Source organism: Rhinoderma darwinii, chromosome 3 (genome assembly GCF_050947455.1).
Source record: "Rhinoderma darwinii isolate aRhiDar2 chromosome 3, aRhiDar2.hap1, whole genome shotgun sequence".
In the NCBI taxonomy this organism is placed as follows: Eukaryota; Metazoa; Chordata; class Amphibia; order Anura; family Rhinodermatidae; genus Rhinoderma; species Rhinoderma darwinii.
The window spans coordinates 12,390,984-12,417,374 of record NC_134689.1 but is presented as its reverse complement, the minus strand read 5'-3'; the positions used below and the strand labels follow the sequence as shown (position 1 = coordinate 12,417,374).

At 44.5% G+C, this 26,391-nt stretch overlaps 1 protein-coding gene across 4 annotated transcripts in view; it reads right to left on the bottom strand.

Moving 5' to 3' along the window:
- Positions 1 to 5,620: 5,620 nt before the first annotated feature.
- The window catches only part of DNM1L (dynamin 1 like), a 32,815-nt gene continuing 12,044 nt past the window's right edge, over positions 5,621 to 26,391 (bottom strand). For 2 of the 4 annotated variants that reach the window (XM_075855928.1, XM_075855929.1), the window contains 17 exons: positions 24,283 to 24,329; positions 23,832 to 23,903; positions 21,965 to 22,051; positions 21,038 to 21,200; positions 19,650 to 19,770; positions 17,023 to 17,154; positions 15,431 to 15,637; positions 15,146 to 15,266; positions 14,865 to 15,020; positions 14,104 to 14,193; positions 13,669 to 13,761; positions 13,517 to 13,573; positions 11,458 to 11,535; positions 8,886 to 9,059; positions 8,452 to 8,561; positions 8,212 to 8,371; positions 5,621 to 7,240 (listed from right to left, as the gene is read on the bottom strand). In XM_075855928.1, the coding sequence (XP_075712043.1) occupies positions 7,184 to 7,240; positions 8,212 to 8,371; positions 8,452 to 8,561; positions 8,886 to 9,059; positions 11,458 to 11,535; positions 13,517 to 13,573; positions 13,669 to 13,761; positions 14,104 to 14,193; positions 14,865 to 15,020; positions 15,146 to 15,266; positions 15,431 to 15,637; positions 17,023 to 17,154; positions 19,650 to 19,770; positions 21,038 to 21,200; positions 21,965 to 22,051; positions 23,832 to 23,903; positions 24,283 to 24,329 (1,925 nt within the window). In that variant the 3' untranslated portion in view covers positions 5,621 to 7,183. The remainder of the gene's footprint in view (positions 7,241 to 8,211; positions 8,372 to 8,451; positions 8,562 to 8,885; positions 9,060 to 11,457; positions 11,536 to 13,516; positions 13,574 to 13,668; positions 13,762 to 14,103; positions 14,194 to 14,864; positions 15,021 to 15,145; positions 15,267 to 15,430; positions 15,638 to 17,022; positions 17,155 to 19,649; positions 19,771 to 21,037; positions 21,201 to 21,964; positions 22,052 to 23,831; positions 23,904 to 24,282; positions 24,330 to 26,391) is intronic. The other 2 variants (XM_075855930.1, XM_075855931.1) reach the window with 1 other exon arrangement.

The window sequence follows — 26,391 nt, the reverse complement described above, 5'->3', positions numbered from 1 at the left end:
TTTGATAGAAAATCTTAAAACAGGACCCCTCTTTGGGTGTTGTGGCTGGGGCCCCTCTCTCCAAGGGCCTAATAGGAGCTGCCTACTTTGCCTCTATGGTTTGTACATCCTTCCTAAGATTATTAGATATCCTGAATTATCGGATTTTCATAGGCCAGTATATAAAACTCATATGGTTAGAGAAGTTTCAGGAAGAAAACATAAAATATTTAGACCTAATACGTGACTATAATACAGTAGAAGGATGTATTTATTTTTTTTTTTTTTAAATAGGGTTATCTAGGATTAGTAAAACACGGCTGCTTTCTCCAAAAACAGCACCACACCTGTCCACAGGCTGCATGTGGTATTGCAGCTCCGCTTTATTCACGTCACTGGAGCTAAATTGCAATACCAGATACAAACCATGGACATGTGTGGTGCTGTTTTTGGAAGTAAGCGGCTATATTTTGTTAATCCTGGTCAACCCCTTTTATTCTTGTGAAATTCCACGTTATATTGTAAAATATAATCCGGCACTAGTTTCTAAGACTTTCTGGATTATCTAAAGCCGGATTAAAGGAATTTTACTAGAAGGGTATGTTCATGCGCTTAACAAAAAACATCTGAAAATACGGCGCAGTTTTGAAGGGAAAACAGCTCCTGATTTTCAGCGTTTTTTTACGGCTGAAAATAGCCCCTGTGAACGTACCCTAAACGTTCTGGTTGGCCATGGGTTGCACTTGTATAGCACAGATGACTACGGACTCTTCCTCACACTATCATTACTGCAGCCAGTGCTTATACAACCACAATATATCCAACAGTGTGCTGGTTAATGGCCCCCACAACTATGTTCAAGTTCCCACATTAAAGGGGTTGTCCATTCAAATGGGAGCCGCTCTTACGGAGCTGGAGTCTCCCCCCCTCTATGACGTCCATAGGGCATATGGACAGAGGTGGTCTTCATACGATGACCCCTTTATCAAACACCCGCGTATACATTGCCTTATGCCGTAAGACCTGGATCTCCTGTCGAAACGTCTTATTTCTCATCTTAGATGTCTCACTAATGCCATGGAGTTCAGTAGAATGCGGGGTTCTATGGCTGTATCCACACGATGCAGTTTTGCCAAACCGCTGTAGAAACGCATGCGTTTTGCGGCCACGCAGCAAAATCGTGCCACGTGAATACATCCTATCGTGGGCTCACGTCGACTAGTTACGGTACATGCAACTTTTTCGGCTGTAGCATAAATAAAACCATCTGTGTATTATAAGGGTATGTTCACACGGCCTATTTACGGACGTAATTCGGGCGTTTTTGCCCCGAATTACATCCTGAAAATAGCGCCTCAATAGTGCTGACAAACATCTGCCCATTGAAAGCAATGGGCAGACGTTTGTCTGTTCACACGAGGCGTATATTTATGCGCCGCTGTCAAATGACGGCGCGTAAATAGACGCCCGCGTCAAAGAAGTGACCTGTCACTTCTTTGGCCGTAATTGGAGCCGTTATTCATTGACTCCAATGAATAGCAGCGCTAATTACGGCCGGAATGTACGCGGCGTTCAAGCGCCTGCACATTACGGAGATATTTTCAGGCTGAAACATCCCCGTAATTTCAGCCGTAACGGACGCCCTCGTGTGAACATACCCTAAATGTTTTTTATTTCAATAGATGTCCCGTCATGCTTTGGTAACAAGCACTTGTATCAAGAGAAAACTAAACTGCTTCCCCGACTTGCTGTCAAACAGCTACCTGCAGCTACCTCTAGGGGGAGCTCCCTCTGAGTACAATACTAGCTGTATAAATCCATATAGAGTTAGCTCCCCCTAGTGGTGACTGCATGCAGCCAGGATATAATTTATCAAGTCAGAAAAACAGAGCTAAAAGCAGAATGATGGACTTTAATAAAGGTGTAGTACATTTTGTCAGGCAATGGGGCAAAGTTCTGAATTTTGCTACGAGACCCTATGCTTTCTGTGTGCAGCTCCCCCACAACTCTCTTGTATAGTCTTCTCTATTATCTATATAGAAAAGTGTTGTCACATCATTCCTATTCCGAAAACTGTGTAAGATTTTACTCAGAGGTGCCCCAGCCAAAAAATTATTCTAGGGAATTTCAGCTACTCAAAGTATATTCCACAGGGTGGTTACACCTACAGGTAATTTACATGACTCATCTGGTTTTATATACAATTCATATCAAGCACTAGTTCCTTCTTACCATCAACAGGTTTTCAATACGGTCAGAGGCCTTTATTCTGTTATCAGGTTGTCTAAACTGAACAACCCCTTTAAGGGCATTAGCACTTTTGCAATTAATTTATTCTAGTGATTCAATGCATTAAAAAAAAGAAAAAAAAATTAAGCAACTTTGTAAAGTCTTATTTTTTTTAAAAAATACTAATTAAATTGACCATTTTGTGTATACAGCTTCTATGCCAACCTACATGTCTCCATGGTTACAGACTACAAACAAATCCTCTGTAGTCTGATCCTGGAATCATATTACTCCCTTTCATCTGTCTCCTCTTCTACTGTAGGATACAGGAAGAGCAGAAAAATGGAAAGCCACTACTGCAGTCCGACTACACAAGATTTGTTTTTAGTCTGTAACCATGGAGACGCATTGGTCTGTAAAGGAGCTGGATACACAATATGCTATTAGTCAAAGTTGATTTATTTTAGATGCACGGGAGCAATAACAGTGGTTGGCTGTAGACTTATACACAACTTTTTTTTTTTTTTTTTTCCTTTGGTGATTGAAACAGATCACTTGTAAACAGTCAGGTGAATTTAATTATCTGCAATTGATGCTTATTCAAAATTTCGTTTTGTGTATACAGCTTCTACGCAGACCTGTGTCTCCATGGTAACAGACTACAAACCGTGTAGTCATACTTCCTTCTTGCTAACCTACCGAATGTATGTAGGGGCCGGATGGATGGGAGTAGGACTGCAGGATCAGGCTGCACACAGGCTGTTTGTCTGTTACCTTGGAGAAACAGGAGTAAAAAAAAATGAAACTGAATGGATGCATACAGCGTCAGCTTGTGCCCCCTAGAAATGAATAGGATCTGCACGGTTATGTGGGCATCACTATGGTGGACATTTAGGGGCTTTACTGAGCTTGGGTGTAATGTCCCATTATTTTTACATTCAGGCATAAAGGTAAAGAATATAAAAGGGGCACGAGCTCCAATGCTCCACGCAATGTGAATATTCTCATCACAAGACCACCCATCTTACAGCTCATGTCAGGTACAGCAGCACACAGACACACCACCCCCCGAAACCCAGATACAGGGCAGCCTGTAGAATGTAAACAAAAAGATCGGATATATTTTCAGAAATAGCACCACTCTTGTTTGAGCGGTGGCTGATATTGAAGCCCCATAGGGACTGAGCTGCAGTACCAGACACAACCAAAAGGAAAAGGACAAGAGCGGCGCTGTTTGAGGTTTTAAAAAAAAAAAAAAAAACTGTCTAACCTCAGACCATTCCTTTAAAGGGAATGTGTTGCCAGAAAAACATGTTTTTTTTTAAAAAATTAAACATTTAGTGTGTGGGTGATTAAACATTGTTCAAATTTTTTTTTATTTTTTTGCACGAGTCCATGTAATATTATAAATTATTTCTAATTTATAATACTACCCATTTTTGGTCACTAGATGGAGCTGTTCCCAAAATTGCAGCATTGGGTTAAAAGCCCTCGCTCTAGCGCACACCTTCACAGGTTGTTGACGGACTTTGAGCGCCTATGTGTCTCCTCCCAGCCACCTACCCATACCATATCCACAATATATAAATTACTCCTTTCACAGCGTTCCCAACAACTACCCTCCTTCTGCGGGGCCTGGGAGAGAGAATTACATACTACATTTACTGATGCACAATGGAAGCGGTGTTTCTCCCTCTCACAAAAAGCCTCTATAGCCATTAGGGCCCAGGAAACTAGTTACAAAATTGTCTCTAGATGGTATAGGGTCCCGGCTGCGCTTCATAAATGGTATCCGTCTGTGCCTGACAATTGTTGGCGTTGTGGTGCTGTAGGAGGTTCTATGTCTCATGTTTGGTGGAGTTGCCCCTTGTTGAGGAGTTTTTGGGATGCGGTACTTAAATTAATATTGGAGGTTACTGGAGTCTATGTCCCCAACTCTCCGGAAGCAGCTCTTTTATTCATGTTCCCGATGCCAATACACGTTTATAAAAGCTCCCTAACTAGACATCTCCTTCAGGCGGCAAAGTCAGTGATCCCGCGCAGGTGGAAAACGGCCAAACCCCCAACATTAGATGAGTGGTTTCGGGAAGTTGCCTTGATACAGCGAATGGAACACTTGGTGGCTCACTCCCCGGCATCTGTGGTAAAATACACGTCTACATGGTCTCCTTGGATAGTGTTTCTTTCTTCTCCTTCCTACCTCACGGCGGTAACCTGAGTCGGCCTATACCCCTGTGAAATGTACTATGGCTTTTGCGCGCTGCTGATTTTCATTCATAATACGCCAGAACTGGAGTCCAGGATCCCCTTGTCCTCTCCCCTCCCTCTCTTGGGGCCTTTTTCTATACTTTCTCTTCCCCTGTCTAGGGTAATGTGCCTCTTCTTCTCTGTTTGAATTAAGTGGTCTCATTGTACATTCTGTTATGCCTCTAGGATTACTCATTCTACTGTTGTATACCGACCATTCTTTTTCATGTTGAGATGTGTTGCACATTATTGATTTTCCTTTTGGTGTTTTGTTTGTTTTTATTTAAGGTGTGGAGGCCTTCCCTCCACTATGTTTTGTAAATTTTGTGTTCTGAAACTCAATAAAAATTTTGAATAAGGAAAAGCCCTCGCTCTAGTGAGCTCTCAGCATCCCCCCCTCCTTTATCCTGGCTAGTGCCGGGATAAACGAGGGGTTTGAAAGGTTTAACCTCCTACACTGTGTGTCGCCATTTTTTGAGGTAACCCACAGTGTAGTAGGTTTACATACAGTAGTAAACACACACAAACACTAACATACATTGAAATCTCTTACCTGCTCCTGCAAGGTCTTGAGCGCTGCAATGTATTAGTGACAAAGTAGGTTCCAGTTATAGCAGCAGCCTCACTACTGCCACCAATGTAGTGCAGGGCAGCAGTATAAGACACATTGGTAAGGGGCAAAGAAGAGGCTGGGCACCCTCAAAGCACTGATAACGGTTGAGAATGGAAGGGTTAATCTGGGGATTAAACACAACCCAGCTCCGCAGCAGAGCCGCACCCCAGCTCTCAGCCATGATGTCACTAGACGAGCAGTACTAACATGTCTGGGAGCCACGGTGGATATTTTCAAGTATAAGCGATCCTCACATATCGCGGTCAGATCACGATTTTTTTGCAAAATCGCTACAAATGAAAACTTGATTTGACTGCAACGTGTGAATAGACCCTTCAAAAAGTAACTATTCATCTCGGATGTTGTTACTGGCAAAGGTCGCCATCTACTGGTCAGAAAGGATTCTACACGCTGAATTTACAAAACGCTTTAACATATTATATTATTCATTGTACATCAGAAAATAAAGCAAGAACAAAGAAAAAAAACAATGCGTAGAAAATAGTAAACCCACCAGGGTGAGGGTGGTCTGAGTGACATCGGAGACGTGAACTTTCTGCAGGACCAGTTTATTTACAATGATTAGCACAGACATTTCAGAACATACAACGAGTCTCAGTACTGAGAAGTGGCAGCGGAGGACGAGCACACTGGCAGCGCTTGTTCCCCCTACATCACACAGACTAGGTGTAGAAGCCGACGTATCGCCCCCTGATCTGATGCAGGTCCCTCAAACGTATCCCTGACAACACCTCAGGAGGAAGATAATAAAGACGTACAACACGCAGAATGTGCAGCGATAAAGCTTGTTTTGTTTTAAGAAGGAGTTTTTTTTTTGTGTATGAGCGGTATCACGTATTATTTATTGTCCAGGACCACATAAAACAGCTCAGCATGCAGCTGCCTCTGAGTCGGAGGGGACCTCACCCAAATATAAATGGCCGACACCTGTCTGGGATCGATACTTTTAGACCTTGCGAAAGAAAACAAAAAACCCAAGCACCTGGTGGGTTGATATGTAACATCTCCAGGGCAGGATGCCATAAACCTAGCATGTATGTAGTTCCACATACCGTACAATTTAAAGGGGTTGGTCACCAACCGGGTCTCCCTTGGTTACATCCTATGCCGACACTCTATACCGGCACAGGGAAGTAAAGCGGCTTCCACATAGACTCTACGAAAGTAAAGGGGCATCTCAGATTAAACTGCTAAGATCTCCCATCATGCACCTCCCCGAACTAGACAGACCAGATCTGCCTGGCATCTAGCTGAAAAGGACATCTGGAAGGAGCTGCTCTCAGCCAATCAGCATCACACCAGGAAGGTTCTCAGCAATGCTGATTGGCCGAGATTATCTGACAGAGGGCGGTCCTTACAACGCTCCTCCCAAGTGTCCTTTTCAGCTAGATACGAGGCACAGTCTACAACCCACGCCAAACTAGTTCTGGGTGATGTATAGTTAAAGCTCTCACAAGTTTAACCCTTTAAGAACGTCTTCTAGATGAAAGCGCTTCTGTACCAGGGTGGTCGCACGGCTATAAGTATCGTCAGCGTTAAACCCCTTTAATGAGCAGTGTGTGAATACAACCATTTTGTGTAGATTTCAGCCAATTAATTTAAATGGCGACATATTGACTAGAACTATATAGATCGTGGAGATTTCTCCGTATATGGCGGAGAATTTTAACGTGTCAATTTTCAGTCAGTGAAATGTCAATAAAATGTTCACACAACGCCCGAGAACTGTACGGGTTCTGTATAAAACATACATCACCTAAAACTAAACCCATGGAACGGTCATACGAGTGAAGGATAAGGAGCTTCCCAGCATGCTTTGCTCCATAGTCAACAGTTGGTCAGCGCAAAATCACAATAAGAAATCTGTCTGGAGGTTGGGAAATACGTGAGACGCAATATTTATTGTGTGAATTGTATAACTTTTGCTAAATACAGCAGGTTCCCTCCTGGACGTCTATACTCCCCTATACGTACTGTATAGGGTTAGCGGCCTCCTCATAAACAGAATTATAACAAGTATACGTTGTCTGCTGAACTCTGCTAGAAGTTGTGTGACTTTTCTTCCACCTGTGACACGACGTTTCGAACTTCTGGTCACCAGAGATGCGTCTCCCGGATTTCAGCAATTATCTGGCCGGCTCTCTGCAAAGCCTGAGGGATGAAAGGACGATAAATACATATTAGAGATTCCTATACGTGGATATAGCCAGTATCCGTGTACACATAAAGCATATGGGACTATAGACATTTTTTCACATTGCAGCCGGCGATCACAAGTAGCTGGCCATGCATTTCTCCTGCAGTGGCCACTACAGGAGATATGGAGTAATGCATGCTGGCCATTCAAGTGAATCACTGGCAATGTAATACATTGGCAGAAATGTAGCTTTTTTTACGGACAGTGCTCCCATACGGGCACAGCCGTGTGCATGAGGCCTAATGCGGGGTAAACCCCACTCTATGATGTCCATATGCCTTAATAGGGCCTATGGAAAGCAGAGGTCTACGTGAATCAACCAATTAAAATGCTTTATTTTCATGGCCCTGAAAGGAAGGACCAGAATGCTTTTCTTTTAGCAAAGCACAACCCAGACTAGAAGTTACGTAGAGGAAGGGAATTAACAACCAGTACCAGCATGGGCTGATGTCACAATTTTTCCTCTCAATCCATAACACGTGGGGTGGTGCCGGTGGTTTAGTTTTATGTTAATACAACTGAATTATTGTATAATATAAAGTGCTTCAATTCACCTTTTAAAGATCTCTACTTGCTGTCAGTAAATGGAAAGAGAAACTAGAAAACCCATCCTAATCATGCCCTGCTCACAAATGTGCACGGCTCGTTACACTGTATCAGAAAACTCTTGAGCCCTAGTTGTAAGAGATCAGGGGTGGTTCTCAGCCTCTGAATACAAACTGACAGCCAGCAGAGATCTTGAAAATAATGAATTGAAGTAGATTAGAAAAATTAAAGAACTTTCTACAATGAGTGAGTTTTATTAAAACAAAATTAGAACGGCCCTTTAAGAAACGGCAGTTTGGGCAACATCCACACTGCCTGCTCCGCACCTACTTGCGGTGCCCATTGTGCATGGAGGTTTCCGTACTATAATATAGAATACCTTTAACATATCGGCGGCCTCATTCCTACGCTGGGCCATGTCCTCAGACTCGGTGAGGAGATCCTCCAGCAGCATGGATTTATACAACTGACCCACCAGCTCGCTCTGTAACGTGTCCTTCACGTGGTTCACTAGGAAATGCATTACAGCCTTTGGCACACTGTGAGGAGACAGAACGGGCGTCATTACAGCCCGGTGCGATGTGATGGGTACTTCGAGTCGCTGCCCACGTTCACTCACCTGTCCTGAATATTCTTCCTCACTATTAGGAAGTACGATTTAATTAACCGCTCGATCACTTCGCAGTCGCGCTGCTCGCGAGCGGAAAGTTTTCTTGCAACGGGCACAGGCTGGAACGAAAAAGAGTGAAAACAAATGTGCGGAGGAAGATACCCCTGACCCATCTGATCCCCCAAAAATGTGCTGAGGATAGGAAGGTGAGGGTCTCAGCACTGGATAATAGAGGGGGGGGACCCTCATCTAATACATCTGTAAGGAAAGGGGCTGCCAAACACTCAACATCTGTTTGCACTTGGTCTGAGAATTCTGCTGGACTGGCATGTGCCCAAAAAGGCCGCCATACAGGACAACCCCCAAGTCCTGCCCGTCCATAGAATACCAGATAATTGGAATTGTCCAGAGCTCTGCAATATATAGAAGTTCAGTAAACTTACCACATCCAGCAGATTGACAGCGTGGCCCCTCTGGGGGCTCGAAGGAAGAGAAGGGAATAATCTATTTCTCTCATCCATTAATGGATCATCCCCTTTTGAAGCTTTCAGCATCCCCCGCCAGTTACCGGTCCCAGCTTCAGAGATGTTGTCGCCAGTGCCCACTGCTGGTACAGCCTGCAATGACAGCGAGCACAATATGGTCCGGTATATAATAAATGTATAATAATAACCAGAATTACAATAACAGGGTTCTATATAGAAACCTGCACGTAACCAGCGCTACAAACCGGGTGCCACACAGCAAGAGGCCGGTAACGTGAGCGCCCCTGCGGGAGGCATCGTATGGCGTTCAGACAGGTTATTTCTTTACTCCACAGGAGTTCTGAATGTGGTTCATTTAAGGGGTTCTACTGGACTTATGGGGGGTCCGACTCCCAGTACCCCCCCCCCCCTCCAATCAGCTGACGAATGCCCAGGTCCCTTCATAGTTTACCAGGCACAGCGTGGTACATTTCCTTAGACTGCAGTTCTCTGCAGGCCGGTCCCCTTAAAGTGAATGGGACTGAGCTGCAATCCCAGACGCTGCGGAAGTGTACGAGGATGTGCCTGGTAAACTATGAAGAGGGCGTTTGTTGCCGCGGCCCCTTCAGTCAGCTGATCAGCGACAGGAGTCAGACCCACACCAATAATATCTATCCTAAGGATGGGCCATCAATGTAAAAGTACCGGAAAACTCCTTGAAAGTGGAACTAAACATGTGACAAACTGACATTTTATAGTGACACGTCAGATGTTTTGATTGGTGGGGGTCTCCGTGCTCAGACCCCCACCAATCGCTAAAATGAAGCGGCAGAAGTTCTCGTGTGAGCGCTCGGCCGCTTAGTTTCTGTTTGGCTTATTCCGGAAAGCCGATGTATCAGAGTACGGGCTCATAGACTTTCTATTGAGTCGATACACCGATACGTGTTTTTTTGGGGAAAAAGTCGGACACGAAGCGGTTGATCACTAACACAAGCACTTCTGCCGCTTCATTTTAGCAATTGGTGGGGGTCTCAGTATTCGGACCCCCACCAATCAAAACTTCTGACATGTCACTGACATGTCAGAAGTTTGTCAAACATTTAGCTACCCTTTAAGCAGAATTCTGGTTTGAGCAAATAAAAGGTTATTCTTTGTATAATGAAAATGTATCCAATTTGGTTATCGAAGCTTCACAGGTTTCAAGATCTCTGCTTGCTGTCATCTAATCCTGCACTTCCAGGGAATAAAACCGTGTCCTGGTCATGTGATGAACACACGGGTGCACGGCTTGTCACAAGACACAGCTCTGATAACTGTTCTGTGTTCCTCACGTGACCAGGACAGATATGTATCCCCTGGAAGTAGACAAATGAAGTTTCCTACGGAATGACAGCAAGCAGAGATCTTGACAAAAAGATTACCAAAAAATATACAGCTTTTGACTCTACAAGGAATAACTTATTTACTAAAACCGGAATCTGATCCCATTGGCATGAGATGTAGCCTCCTTACTATTCAAAACCTATAGGCAAGAGCTGCGCAGGTTTCTGGAGGTGAAGAACGAGGACACATTGGACCAGAGCGCCGATGTCTAGATATGCGAAGACCCTGAATCCTCAGAGGGACCCTGGAAAATAGGGACCGGCTGAATGATCCAAGAGGAATAAAATCTTATGACTACCAGACTGCCGGTTAACAGGCACCAATGTCGGCATCATCCAATTGTCACAGGGATCTGCCTGTAGTGCCGCACATGCTGAGAAATCTGGATTTATAATGGCGTTATGCGAGTCTCTATAGTAAAAGGTAATCCAGATGAAACGTCAGCTCCTTGAAGGGGGGGTTTGTCAAGGCAATAGCAACAGATTTAAAAAAAATTCCACATTTGAATCAAAATAACATAATTCTAACATTCTGCGCTGATTGATTTCATAATATATCTTTATAGTGATCAGAGCTCGTGTTTCTCTTGAGCTCCAAATCTCCTGCACAGACAAAGCTATACAATAAAATTCTGGCTTCCTGCAGCCGCCACTAGAGGATGCTAACTGCATACAGAGTTATTATTATGGAGTTCAATGTATAAACAGTATGCAAAAAGCTCCCTCTAGTGGTGGTTGGAGGCAGCAAGAATTTTCTCATATCAATGCAGGGAATTTGGAGCGCCATTTAAAAAAAAAAAACAAAAAAAAAACAAAGCTGCTTTCAGACAGCTGTATTTTGGTCACAGGACCGGTGTGTTTCTACTGAACTGAAACCAGATCCGCATTGCGTTTTACGTTCCGGAGTTACGACTCTAAGTTTAGTTCAGTACAACAGCTGGAGGGGGTCCAATCATAATACGGACCTTAAAATGTGTCCGTATTACGGTTGTGAGAAAACCATCCCAAGCCCATGTTGCCGTATGTTATGCAGGGTCCTTAGGAGAATTCCTGCGTCATGCAAGATTGATGTAAAATGTGCATAAAGCGACCACAGCCACAACACATCGCCACGTGTCCTTTCATGTCAATGTACGAGAACATGCAGTGTGGTCTAGGCTGGCACAGACCTTGCCATCAGTATCAGCTGAAGCAGCGGGGGAAGGCTCCAGAGCGGCAGGTGCCAGAGGCCCTGGAGCTTTAGTGGACTAAAAGAAGAAAGAGAACCAGATGCAGAATTAACCAAGAACACGAGAAGTTAGAGGTAATAAATGGAGAAGAATGCAGGGCACCGCCTGAATCCTGGGGCGGAAGAGGCGCACAACACGGCTAGGCCGCAATAGTCACCTCCTACATTAGGGAGTGTTAGGCCCCTGCAGGGAGAATGTGGTATAACATTCAAATGAACGTCTCACCATATAATACGTGGAGGGCTCCACCAGAGCGATAGAAAACGAAAAAAGGTCGTAATCTCAAGATGTCACAAAACTACAACTTCCGGCAGTCAAGGCATGATGGGAGTCGTACTTTTGCATCAGCTTGGAGATCACTGTTATAGGATAGGACTGGGAATGAAGGAGGGTTCAAATTTAGAGATCTGGTCATTTACATAGGGCTTTTTACCCCCTTCATTTTTTAGGATCTTTATATCCAGATGAATCCCATTGTTTTGATTCTACCAGCAAAATCCATGCACGGGGCCGTGACCTCATATACAGCCGAGCGGACCAAGAGCATTATGTAGTTTCAGCCAATGCATGAAAGGAAAAAAAAAAAAAAAAAAAATGTACAGAAAAATGACAGCATTGTCAAAAAGTAATAATTTGTTTGTTTCTACACACAAGAAATGAATAAAAAGGGGTAATATAGGTTAACGGGCCTCATGCACAAAAAAACCGCCCAAGACAAACCGGTGTATGCGACACGACCTCTGAGTCCACCATTGTTTTTTTTTTTTCAGTGCAGTAAAGGCCGATATGTCAAGTATCCCAACACTTCTAAAATCTTAGCTGAACCAGACATAAGGGGTTAACATGCGCAAGTTACTGAATACAGATGTAGCAGAGCCCTATTACAAGGCCCGACATGAGCCATGAAAACTAGTGCAGACCAATGAGGCAGCTCGATCGGCGCTCCTGTGCGCCTTTCACACGGAGCAATGATTGGCTGCTTGTGACCAGTGATTGTTACTACGATCGCTCGTCCCCATACATTTCCATCACGCCGGCAGCGCGTCTCCGGGTTTACACAGGGAAATGCGCTGCCGACAACGAGAATATTTTGTGCTGCATAAACGATACGCCGATGAATTAGCGTTTGCTCGTCTATCGGCTGGTCGTTGCCCTGTTTACACAGGGCAATAATCGCTTGCCTGATCATTGGTCCGTGTAATAGGGCCTTAAGGGTTTGTCACTTGGAACAACTCGAGCCTAGATCATTCCGTTGTGGTCTCTTGTTTTACATAATGCAGCAGCTTTAGGGCTTATTTACACGAGCGTGTTAAACGGCCGTGGGAGGGCCGTTGAAACATCGGCCGTCCCACGGACCTATGTAATTCAATGTGGCCATTCACACAGCCGTTGTTTCAACGGACCGCGTGAAGGGTCCGTGCGAAAATAGGACATGTCCGTTCTTTTCGCGCATCACGCATCCCTCCATAGTCTCAACTATGGGGGATTCGTGACATCGCGTCCCGCAGCGCTGAGCACGGATGCACCTCGGGCGTGGAAAACTGCAGTTTTTCATGTCCGACATGCGCAGAGCTCGTGTAAATAAGGACTTACCTGCAGTTCTATCTTACCTTGCTCTCGAGTTATCACCATCTACAAACAAGGCAGCCTCAATGATTTACATGACACATTCAGCTCTGCTACATCTGTGTAGGTAAAGAAGTCCAAACCTAAAATACTACATTATATTGAGGAGGGGGACCACCTGGAGACCGCAGGAGATGTAGCATGGTGCTCTCCTAGCACCTTAGATACTTCAAATCGAGCAATCAGTAAGGATCACAGGAGTCGGATGCCATGCTGATCGGTCATCGATTACATATCCTAGTGATATACAATCAATGTCTGTCCTAAGACACCAGTAAACGCTTCAGAGCGCGCTTACATCACGTGACTGCGATCTATACAATTCCTTCCATGTCACCAACCTCATTTACACAATTGTCACCAGATGAATCACCTTATCTCTGGGCGCTGGAGGGGGCAAATCTCGGGCTATTCTATTCCGCCTCTGTTCCTGCATACACAAAAATAAACGGGCATCATGTTTAGCTGGACGGGTCTTCCATCACGGCCACTTTATGGGGAGCGCAGACGTAGCGCATGCCTCACCTCTATGTTGTTGTTCATCACTCCGCAGGCGTCGGCGAAGTCTGGGTGTTTGGTGTTGATGTACGCCAGTTCTATAGCCACTAAATTGTGCACCTGGATGGGAATATACAAGACACTGATGTAAAATAGACAGAACTCTACACAAAACTGTAAAACGTCATCATTGGAGATCTATCAGCGCCCCCTGTAGGGTAAATGTGGTATTACGTGCCCCCCATTCAAATGAATGAGCTACCGTTTAATACGTTGAGTCCTTCAGAGTGAGAGGTAGATGCCGAGCGACATACATCCGTCTATCATGTCCATATAATCCAATAGGGCAAATATAAAACAGAACAGGGCAACCCCTTTAAAGAGGATCTGTCAAATCTCCTGTTTTAGTCAATACTTGCATCGCCCATGATCAGCCTATAGAACGGGATAAGGATTCCTTACCATCTCATTGGTCACTGGCAGTCGTTTCCTCAGAAGACACGTGACTACTTCAACAATGGCATCGTGCAATTTAGGAAACCTCAGGAGCTCCTGCAAGAAGAAATATAGAACAGAAGATTGAGAGCGACCCTAAAATGATAGGGAATAAAGAAAAGAGAAAAATCCCGGTCTACTGGATGCCGGGTTACAGGAATGTTACTCCATTATTACAACCGCATGTACTGCTTGTCAGGGCAGAGTCATGTATTTGGTTTCTTCTTCACCCGTATACTATATTTATTACATCTTATTACCTATTATAATCCTCTCCGAGCTGTAATCACCGCAGCGTCGCATGATCCCGGTATATAATTAGGTGTGTGCTGTAATTACAGTGGTGGCGCATAGTCCCGGTATATTATGTGGTGTTGTAATTACGGTAGTGTCCCATAGTCTCTGTATATTATGTGGTGTTGTAATTACGGCAATGCTGCATAGTCCCGGTATATTATGTGGTGTTGTAATTACGGTAATGCCGCATAGTCCCTGTATATTATTACGTGTGTGTGCGCTGTGATTACGGTAGTGTCCTATAGTCCCGGTATATTATATGGTGTTGTAATTACGGTAATGCCGCATAGTCCCGGTATATTATTACGTGTGTGCTGTAATTACGATAGCAGCGCATAGTCCCGGTATATTACGCGTGCTGTAATTACGGTAGAGTCCGTCTGTGCGGTGTGGTAATAGTAAGGTGTATATACTGCACTGTATCTGTATACCTGCGTGCTATAATTACTGCAGTGCTGGATAATCCTTTGCATCTCCTCATGAACAAGCTCCACGCAGCGCAAACTCGGCTCTTCCAATCGCTTCACCTGCCGCTTTACGAGAAGCTCGAAGGAGACTTCCGGAACGAACAAGGCCGGCCGGGGGCCCTGGACACGTAAGGAAAGACAAAGACTGGTCAACGGGGTACACAAAATGAATATATTTCCCAGCCACGTGACCCGACTCCCTCCCAAATCTTACACGCCACATTAGGAACATCCCATAAACTCACGGTTGCATTTCTTATAGCGGTGAGGATGTCGATGGTGGTCAGGCCGCCCAACGGATCTACAGACTCCAACGTCCTCCCGAATGTTTCATGGAAAATGTAGCAAATTCGAGCACCCCCGCACCTGGACAAAGAAAGATGGTCACACAGATATGAACTCTTATTTGGGAAAGCTAGGTTTCCAATATGGCCACCGTCACAGCTTAATGACAACCACCAGATGGAGCTGCAACGGTGTCACTCAGCTTTCCCAGAAACAGATAATGTTCACAGTCAAGGTTCACTCACAGCTCGGAGGTTTCGATGTATTTTGCCGTTCCTTCGATTGTGTTACAATATTCTGTGGCAAACTTTGTAATGAGCTGGAGCAGCGTGGAGCTCTTGTCATCCACGGGCTCCCCGTAACTATTCAGCAGAGACTGATACTGAGCGGCCAAAACATTGATCCGGGTCTTCAGCTCCGGCAAACAGTCTCGAATGTGATGCATCAACAGCCTACAGACGGGACGCAGAACAAGTTTACACAACCATACAACACTGCACCGTAATAACACGACCCCGGGTCTCTTCCTCCTACTAGAGCGGTGTGGATATATTAAAACGGGTTGTATAGGATGAAAGAAACAGCTGCTAGCTTCCAAAATCAGCGCCACAAATGTACACAGGTTGTGTGTGGTATTGCAGCTCAGTCTCATTCACTTCAATGTTCAATGTAGTTTAGCTGCAATACCAGACACAACCTATGGACTGGTGTGGCGCAGTTTCAAAAGCAGCCGTGTTTTTTCACTCCTGGACAACCCCTTTAAAAAAGGCCTGGTTATTAGTCTGTTATAAAACATCGGCCTGTTCACGAGCCAATCGCCAGCCTCAGCGGTGATTCTGCCATAAATGGTACGTGATCGCTGCAGGAGCTTCCAGGACCGGGGGATCTCAGCGCTGAAACGGGGGGCATCTGGTAGTGGATTACGATAGGCCATTCCCTACCACCGTGCTGCCGACTGTAAAAATTCCTGTACAATCCTTTTAAATAGAAATCACACAAGATCATAAGAATCCCTGTGTACTGGATGTATTAGGTCTTGGGCGAGTTTTATACTTTTTATTTTGCACTCGTGACCCTCATTGTGTTCTGAATAATAAAAGGCAGAATAGGAAAGGAAACTTCAGATCCAGATCCTGGTTTTGCGCTCGAATGCCCAGACCACACACAGTATTCTGTCTAGTGCGGGGCCTGAGGGGGTGGAGCATGACACAGGGATTCTCACCAAGTTCTTTCTCATTCCTTTCATGCTCCGCCCCTCACTTGATATAACACAGAGTATCGGGGTCTTCCTTTAATACGGGAGACAGAGAAAGTCATTAAGTCGGACAAGTATATCTGTACAATAATTTAATACTAGTCGGCCATTGAGTGCTGTTTATATATCAGGATGGTGATAACTACAAAGTAGCCCCAAACAATGAGCATATAGTAAGAGGCACCTATGGATTATACGCCTGATTGTGTGCTCTTTCTGCCAGCTAGGATGACTAAGACCCTGTTCACATAGAGGAATTTTGCAGTGGAATCCGCAGCAAAATCCCGCCCCCCATTAATTTCAATGAGAGTCGGATGCTGCTTTTTCCCGAAAGCAGATTATTTTAGCTAGCGGGAAAACGAAGCATCCTGCTTGATCTTCGGGCAGATTCCGCCATTGAGGTCAATGGGAGGAATCTTCCTGCCGAAGGTAGGAATAGTTCCGCATCGGATTTTGCAGCGGGACCCGCCACGCGAAATCCGCTGTGTGAACTAGCCCTAAGAAAGCTACAATGACCAGGCAAGAATTGTCCGCACACGCTGCAGATCTACAATAGCGACCTGCTCCCTCTCTCATTCTTACCTGTTCAGAGTCCGAGCTAGGTACTTTGTTCCGTTTCTATTGGCCAGAGATGGGTATTTCTTCTGCAGAAAAGCGTATTCATCCCGGATTGAGTCTGCCACAATCTTCTTGTTATTAATATCTAGCTGACTCCTAAAAAAACACAAAAGTAGAACAAAAAAAGGTTAAAGTGAGTGTCCACCTTTATCCATCACGTAATTTTTAGGTTGTATACAGGAGTGGGATCCGGCCGGTTCACCCCAGTTCTCTCTAAACGGTTGTTTAAAATTACAGCCGGTTCGCAGAACTGGGGCGAAGTGGGTAGCCGGAACCGGCCCCCTGCACTCCATTGTATCTGCATTCTTAGGACGCGGATACAATGGAGTTGCCTAGCGCTGCCCTGGTGAGGCACAGGATGCCTCACCATTCAGCGCTTTAGCGATGATGCAGTCGGCGCGATGACATCATATGTCGTTCCACTAAAGGCCTGGCGTCGCTGGGGGATGGCGCGGGAACAAGCACAGACAAGCAAGTTTCTTTTTTTCCCCCCTTTTACTGTGGGCAGTGTTGGGGGCCCAATCTACAGGTGACGCCACAGGGGGCCCTATCTACGGGGAACGCTACTATCTGTAGAGGGCTCTATGGGGAGCACCATCTACAGAGGGCTTTATGGGGAGCACTATCGAATAGGGGCCCTGTGTGTGTGGTGCATTACTTTACAGTGTACATCATAGAGGTCTGGACCAGACGGAAAAGAAAAGAGAAGAACGACTCCAATCTGAGAAGACGTCACCAGTGAGTCACTAAATGTAAAGGTTTATTCTCCCTGTGACTGATCAGTACCATAGTCACTGTATGATCTGCAGCGAGATGATGGGTGTATCGCTCTTTTTCGTGAAACAGCAACTCCCAGCATATCCTTACTATCGTTCTGGCTATACTGGGAGCTGTAGTTTTATGCCATACAAACTTATACGGAAGGGGTTAAACGGAGTTTGCAAATGATCCCTGTAGTGAGCTGTATATATGTACAGAGCTTGGTTCTGGAATTCTATACATCATAACAACCAAGCTCAAAACATGCATACAGCGCCACAACAAGGCTCCGGTGTGGCATTCATGTACGGAGCTTGGTTCTGGCGCTGTATTTGTGTATTAGCCGGGAGATTTGTCGCCGCACTGTCCTCCACCCTTCTCACAGTGCACACCTAACTAAATGGGCTGAGCATGCAAAGGATATTGAATGTACGCATATAGGTCCATACGTAACGGGCGAATTTAAAGGAACAGTGTCATCACAAATTATTTTTTTATATGTTAAAGATGTTAGTGCTTTATTAAAAACGTTTATATTCATTTGTGTGTTTGTGTTTTACTTTTTCTTATTTTTACACTTTTTCTTCCCTATGGGGGCTGCCATTTTTTGTTCCATTTCTGTCTGTGTCGATTAACGACATATACAGACATGGAATACGGCAGCCACAGTCCCATAGGGACTGCGAACGGCTCCCGTCCCATTGACTTCCGTGTACGGCGTCTGTGTGGGAACTGCGCATGCGCCGCTCCCACACAGTCCAATTCGAAATTGGCGCCGTCCGGCGCCATTTTCCTGTGGACCGGAAGTCGCGGCCGGACAGTAATATTACTACTTCCGGTCGCGGCTTCCGGATTTGTGCACTTGGACCAGCGGCAGCAAACGGAGCGGACGGGCCGGAGGGAGCCGCGGCGGCAGGAGCAGGTAAGAGATTTCAATGTATGTTCGTGTTTGTGTGTGTTTACTACTGTATGTAAACCTACTACACCTAAAAACATGTTTTTCTGGCAACACAATGCGCCGCTCCCACACAGTCCAATTTGAAATTGGCGCCGTCCGGCGCCATTTTCCTGTGGACCGGAAGTCGCGGCCGGACAGTAAGATTACTACTTCCGGTCGCGGCTTCCGGACTTGTGCACTTGGACCAGCGGCAGCAGACGGAGCGGACGGGCCGGAGGGAGCCGCGGCGGCAGGTAAGAGATTTCAATGTATGTTCGTGTTTGTGCACGTTTACTACTGTATGTAAACCTACTACACTGTGTGTTAGCTCAAAAAATGGCGACACACAGTGTAGGAGGATAGACCGTTCAAACCCCTCGTTTATCCCGGCACTAGCCAGGATAAAGGAGGGGGGGATGCTGAGAGCTCACTAGAGCGAGAGCTTTTTACCCAATTTTGCAATGCTGCAATTTTGGGAATAGCTCCATCTAGTGACCAGCAATGGGAAATATTATAAATTAGAATCTAATTTATAATATTTCCTGACTCGTGAAAAAAATAAAAAAAATTTGAACAATGTTTAATCACCTACACACTAAATGTTTAATTAAAAAAAACAAAACATGTTTTTCTGGCAACACATTCCCTTTAATGTATAATCATTATGCAGTGAGCTCCCCCTAGTGGTGGCTGCAGGTAGACAGAATTGTATCTTTTAAATCTATGACTATACAGGGGATTTGAAGCTCTGTTTATATAAATATAAAAAAAAAAAAAAAGGAATGTTCAAGGGTGGACATTCCCTCTAAGGTCATTGGTAACACACATTTCATACATCAGGTGTGTCCTGTAGTGATAAAGTCTTTGAACTTACACTGGACAATTAATTTATTACCTGTTGACCACTCCAATGATGCCCAGTTTTACAGGAATGACCCTCCCCAGTAGAACATCCATGGCATCAGTACCGGCATCCATGAGATCCAGCTTGGTGATGACTGCGAGCGTTCTCCGACCTGACAGGGACACATTTTAAGAACATTACATTAAAACGCTCCTATTCCTGAACACTAGTCCTGAGTGACAAGGCTCGGGTAGGGTACACTGTGATTCGCCGTAAAACGTGACTTCTACAATTCCTTATGTAGGAAACAATTGAATGCATTGCACGAGGATTGCAGAAATAAACAATATGTGCAGACTTTCTGGAATAATCTCAGTCGAATGCGTCAACCATAGGAAGAGAAGTTGTATTAAAGTAGCGGCCAAGAGGGATGCTCTGCTTTACATACATAAATATACCTCACCTCTCTCTAGAACAGGGACCCCTAAACCCTGTTCCAGCTTTTGTGCTCTCGCTGCCTTTTGGCCACTTCCTGATCACATGGTTGGGAGTTACGGAAACAGCGTAATTCGCTGAGCTACGCCGTTTCTTTAAGTCCCATAGTAGTGAATGGCAGTTACGGAAGCAGCGTAGCATGCGAGCTACGCTGTTTCAGTAACGACTATTCAGTTCTATGGAAGTTACGGAAACAGCGTAGCTCAGCGAGTTACGCTGTTTCCGTAACTCCCGACCATGTGATCAGGAAGTGGCCAAAAGGCAGCGAGAGCACAAAAGCTAGAACGGGGTTTAGGAGGTCCCCGTTCTAAGGAGAGGTGGGACCCGCATCGATCTGACACTGATGACATCCTGTGGTCATGTCATAAATGTCCCTCATGGGAAAACTCCTTTACGAATAGCTATCCATTTCTCTAATTGAAGCCTTAAAAGGATTGTGCGAGATTAGAAACTTTATTTTTTTCTTCCAGGAACAGCGCCACCCTCGTTAATGGGCTGGTTGGGATATTGCAGGCTGTCTGTAATCAAGAGAATGGCGAATACCAGACCATGGACAAGACTGGCGCTGTTTCTGGAAATACAGCAGACCAATTTTAACTATGTTGAAAAATACGGCTTTTATTCGGCTTATTTGAAGGTTCTCCTTTAGTGGTGGTGACGCTGGGCTTACACTGGTCTGAGCTGCCATGGGGGACGTCGTATGGATCACTATTAAAATGAATGGATGACCATATAATACAGTCACGATGAGTCCTCCAGAGTGTCAGCCGCCGTCTGCAGAGGCGCTCTGCTTTGACTAATAGGGGATAGAGACCTAATAGGCATAATATGGACAGGCGTTCAATAAAATGATACCTAAAAAATAGGATCCCTGTACTATTGGATGGCCTGATCCAAGCGTCAGTAAATACGCGTCCGGCTCAGGCTTTCTATTGAACACTCACCATCTGGATCACACTCTCGGGCAATCTTCAGCGCCTCAGATGTTGCCATGTCTGTGTTGGCAGCAGTGACAGCCAAGATGATGGAATTGGGGTTACTGATGTACCGCAGGATGAGCTCCCTGATCTGCACTTCAATGTCTTTGGGCTGGTCGCCTACAGGTACCTTATGGATGAGAGAAATATAAACACATTAATGACTGGCTTGAAGAGACTGTATCACCTATATTTTTTCCCCTTATTAAAACTAGAAATCAAATCTTTTTTATTTTTTGATTGTAGAGGTTTAATTCAAATTTTCTGCACTTGATTATGGTGGCAGCCATTGTACCAGAGCTGCTGGTGACAGAGATTTGCTTTACAGCAGCTACCTGGACCATTCCTGTGAACAGGAAGATAACCATTGATTTCTAAGGGAGAGTGTAGTGGGCATGCTCTGTGACATGTGCAGAGATCATTGTGCAGGGAAGGAGAGGAGGGGCGCTGTGTTTATCACCTATTGCGAATGGTGGATCCTGTGTTATCTATATAGAGGTGTTACCTGTCTGTGTAATCCTGCCTGCCATGATAATGAGATGACTGCTGAGAAGTGATCTATAGAGAACAGGAAGGAATAGTCTATTCTATTATGAATGGTGGATCATGTTATCTATATATAGATAACATCTGTCATTGTAATCCTGCTTGTGATGATAATGAGATGACTGATGAGAAGCGATCACTAAAGAACAGGAAGGGTCAGTCTATTATGAGGCTCAGTGGCCAAAGTGAAAGCTGCAAGTTTTTAGAATAATTTTTTCATATAGAGGACAAAGAAAATAAAAAAAATAGCACCAAATATATTGAACATAAAAATTTAATTTTCTGATGACATGTAAAAGGAAGAGTTCTGCAACCAACATTAAAAAAAACACAATTGCTCTTCGCTACCTTTGTCATCCCGGGTAAGTCCACCAGTGTCAGGTTGACGACATTGGGAGAGAATATCTTCAAATGAATGGGTTCTGAACTAATACCCTAGAAGAAAAAAAAAAAAAAAAAATATATGGTTGTCAGCTGAAGGTAACGTCCGCGGCTTATCAACATGAACATCCAGGTATCCGGTACTTCTGATCGTACTAAAGTAGGATTTACTTCTGTCAATTAACTTAAAGGGGTATTACCGTGTAAAAGCAGGATGTGTCATATATATACACCTGATCCACCTATCGTGAGCACTGGGGACCCCTGAACCCCGTTTGATGGTGCAAAATAGCCACCAACTGCAACAACTTCAACGCAGAGGTGGCTGTGCACGCTTGAGTGCTACACTTCTTTAATGAAGTTGATGAAACAAGTAATCTATTTGCATCAGCAAGCAGGGTTAGAGGACCCTCGTTTTCCTGACAGGTGGGGGGGGGGGACGTGTGGTTATACCATAATTGCTTTAAAGGGGAATACCCCTTTAAATTAAACTTCTGATAGGTTATATTGATATCAATTGTGGTCAATGAGCTGAGATTTTCAAAAATAATAGGGCCTATGGTGAGCTAAATCCCTTCGACAGTGCTTGGAAGTTTCCGCTCATGGACATCACTGATGTCATGAAGTCTTATTTAGGTGTAATTCCCCTTTAAGAAAAAACTCATTCTAAGAAAATCAGAATTCTTTTTTTTTTTTAAAAAACGAAAGAAAATAAGTCACATTTAGTTGAAGAAAACCACAGCCGACAACTTGGACGCTGCGCCAAATGACATGATGTTCTCAGCAGGGCGGGAAGTCGGAGATACTGGTACATATGCTCGGAAATCATGGAGAACAATTAAAGGCGCGACGAGGAGACATGAACGTTTTACAGGATTATATTAGGCTCCTCCACAAGGGATAACCCTCCATAATGACTCCATCCAGCCAGTAATGGAGACATAACAGAAGTGCTGCAGTACCCCAGGTCTCCAGAGGGACAAACCCTCAATTAGCCCAGTGTCAGACGATGATGTATTTCGAGGGCGTGTATACTTTTGCAACCAATGTTTTATTATTCCACTGCATCTGAAATAAAAAGCAAAAGCAACTTTGCAAAAAGCCTCGATTAAAAAAAAAACTCCTACCGTTTTGTGTATACAGCTCGTGTGCCCGTGGTTACAGACTACAAGCGAACCGTGTGCAGTCATGTGTTGCTCCACTCCGTCTTCTACGGTTTGTAGGATATCAAGAAGAAGGGCAATAAAGCACGACTGCCGGATCAAACTACGACAAGGGTTGTTTGTAGTCTGTAACCATGGAGACATATAGGTCTACATAGGAGCTGCAGACACAATTGTAAAATATATAAATCAAGACTAATTGCAAATTCTTTATTTTATATGCAGTGGTGCAATAAAAATAAAATAGTTACAAAAATTAATAGTCTCTAAAGGGGAACCTCGACTATTGAACTACAATTTACCACGCTCAAAAACGGCTTCAAATGTGGAGTAGCTTTGTAAATAGGTTGCTTTATTTTTTTATCTTGTACCAAGTTTCTGGATATTTCCTTCTTCATTTAAAAGGGTCGTCTGAGATTAATCTTTTTTTTTTTCCAGAAACAGCGCCACTCTTTTCAATTGGCTGTGTTTGGTATTACAGCTAAAACCTATTCACAAAAACGGGGCTGAGCTGCAATAACGAAGGGAGGAGGTTGGTGCAGACACAGTTAAAACATTCAAGAACTCAAGATATCTCCTTCCCCCAAGACCCTGCCGGAGGGACTCCAGGGTATGCATTTGCTGCACGGGATACAAACCTGCAACTCCTAAATACAGGGATTCACTCTTACTTTATTATTTCCAGAAATCCTTTCCGTTTCATTCTCAATTTCTTGCCGAATTTCATCAAAGTCTGTGTAAAGCTAAAAAAGAAAAAAGGAAAAGGGGAAGGAAATAGAGTATTTACCACAGAGCGGAAGAGTAAATTGGAGTATAAAGTTTAATGTGACAGAAGTGGCAGACTAGGGGGACGTACTATGGATAAAAAGTTACCGCAATGGGGGCCAGGACAGCGGCAATGCTGCCATACCCTTTTTGCCACACTCAAATATAAGGCCTCCCGCACACCGCCGTGTTACTCAAATACCTTACGGGTCTGTTGGAAAAATAGAAAATTGTGGCGTGCTTCATCACGTACCGCGGCACAAGGAGTAATAGGGACTTAAGAGCCAATGGCGGACGACTTTACTATTAAAAAAAACAAAAACATTTACATAGACGACTTATCAAATGCCGCCCTACCTTGTTCTTTGTGTGGAGAAATTTGCCCCATTCATCAGCATCCACCCCTGGAACAAAAAAAACAAAAACTGTAAAAAATACAAAAACTTTCCTGCCTGTATGGGATGACTAGTGACATTATAGAAGACTTGGGAAATTGGAACGCGACCGAACACAACGGCCTTCTCTCCCCCACCGGCCGATCTTGGGGTCAGGGGGGGGGTTCAACAGAGGAAGAGCTCGTAATGTAGTGATTTTAGATGGCTGTGCAAAGCATTATGGTAATTTTTGAGTAGGGAGGGTTGATGGAACCGATGTCACGATCACACTCTCTAAAACAAAAACAGATTTATCCTTCGCCTTCCTTATTATATTACATTAAAAAAAAACAAAAAACTTTTTTTCGATGGAAGGGGTAACCGGTCCTTTTCCATCGCTCTTTTTGTAGATTCTACTAGTAAAGTTTCCACACTCCCTTAATTCTGGTGATCGGCGGGGTCCCGAGAGTTAAACTCCCGCCAATGGAATATTGATAGGCCATTAATATTTTAAGGGGTGGTCCCATTAGAGACAATCCCTTTGATCAGAGGATTTTGAGCCAGGGCTAGTCAGGCCGCTGCAGGGAAGATGTAGTATTACACGGCGGCCATCAATGCATTACATTCGCTCTTACAGAGCTGCACTCCGTTCTGGCTCATAGGGGGGGGGGGGGGGGATCCTGACCTGGGACCTGCCTCTATGAGGTCTACATGGCTCAATAGGGATTATGGACAACCCCTTTAAGACCTGGAAAACACTTTTAATCTTAATTGACATAAAACTGGTAATAAGATTCGGAGAGGCCCGAGCTCCACATAACCAGATATTACAGGCACTTTGTATGTGCGAGGAGAACAGTATGAGTCACGATCTTCCATCCCGGAACCCACAGGCATTTTTTTCCATTATGATGTGAGTCACTGTAAAAAGCAGAAGAACATTTGTGTACAGAGACCTCATATCCTTCTAATGAATAAGTGTTTTACGTAACCCCGGCACTGGTGGAAGCTCCGACCTTACACCCTCTGTAACCCCATACCTTTAGAACGACTATTAGCACCTGTGAAAACAAGCCAGAAGGTGCAACAGCCCCCACTCATTATATACGTTTAAGGGGGTGTCTGGATTACCTCTCCATTTACTCTCCCCCGTTCTCCAGATAGGTGCAGGTCCCAGAGGTGGGACCTGCACCTATCACACATTTATGCCATATTCTCAGGATATGCTGTAAGAGTTGCAAATACCCCTTTAATACAATAGGGTTTCCCTGTTCAGGGCCCTCTCTGGAGGACCCAGCATGGCCATGCATTGCACGGACAGATCATGGATTTAAATAAGAACTGTGAAATTCCTTATTTCTCCTGTGGTGGCGCTGCAGAGAAATGAAACACTTTCTGCAAGGCTCAGCCACAGATATCAGCTAATCACTAAAGGTCCCTATAGCAGGACTCCCTGTGATCAGATTATCTTCTGGGGACCCTTCTAATAAGAAAAGATTGTCCGTAGCGGACTCCCCCTTTAAGGTGTAGTAGATGTGGTCATGTGATAAAACAGCCAATCTGACCACATAAGATGTGAGATCTTGCTGCATCCGAGACAGCGGATTGGGCGACCATTCAGAAGGTGCTGTATACCCATCTATTGATATCCTAATCTTAATGACAGAACCGCTTTATATTCAAAAACGCATCTAAATAGGGGGGAAAAAAAAAACACCTTAACCTGGTCACACTGAGTTTTTTTATGCGGAAACCGCGCCAAAAAAAGGCCGAAAACGCCTCCAATTGATATCAATCTGAGCCGGAGGCGTTTTTCCCCGCTCGCAGGAAGAAGCGAAATGCCCTTTCCTCTGGCATTTCCGTCTGACCTCCTATTGACCTCAATGAGGCAGAGAAAGCGGTTTTTTTTGCCTGCGGCACTCGATGGCCGTGAAAAACATGGCAAAGAGTGTGCAGACAGGCCAAAATATACCCCAAAAATAAAGAGGGAATTTTGAGCCAGATTTTTCCACCTGCAAAAAACTCCTTGTGAACAGGGCCTTAAAGAGAGCACGAAGCCCAGTTACTATTTACATAAGGTGCACCAAGTACA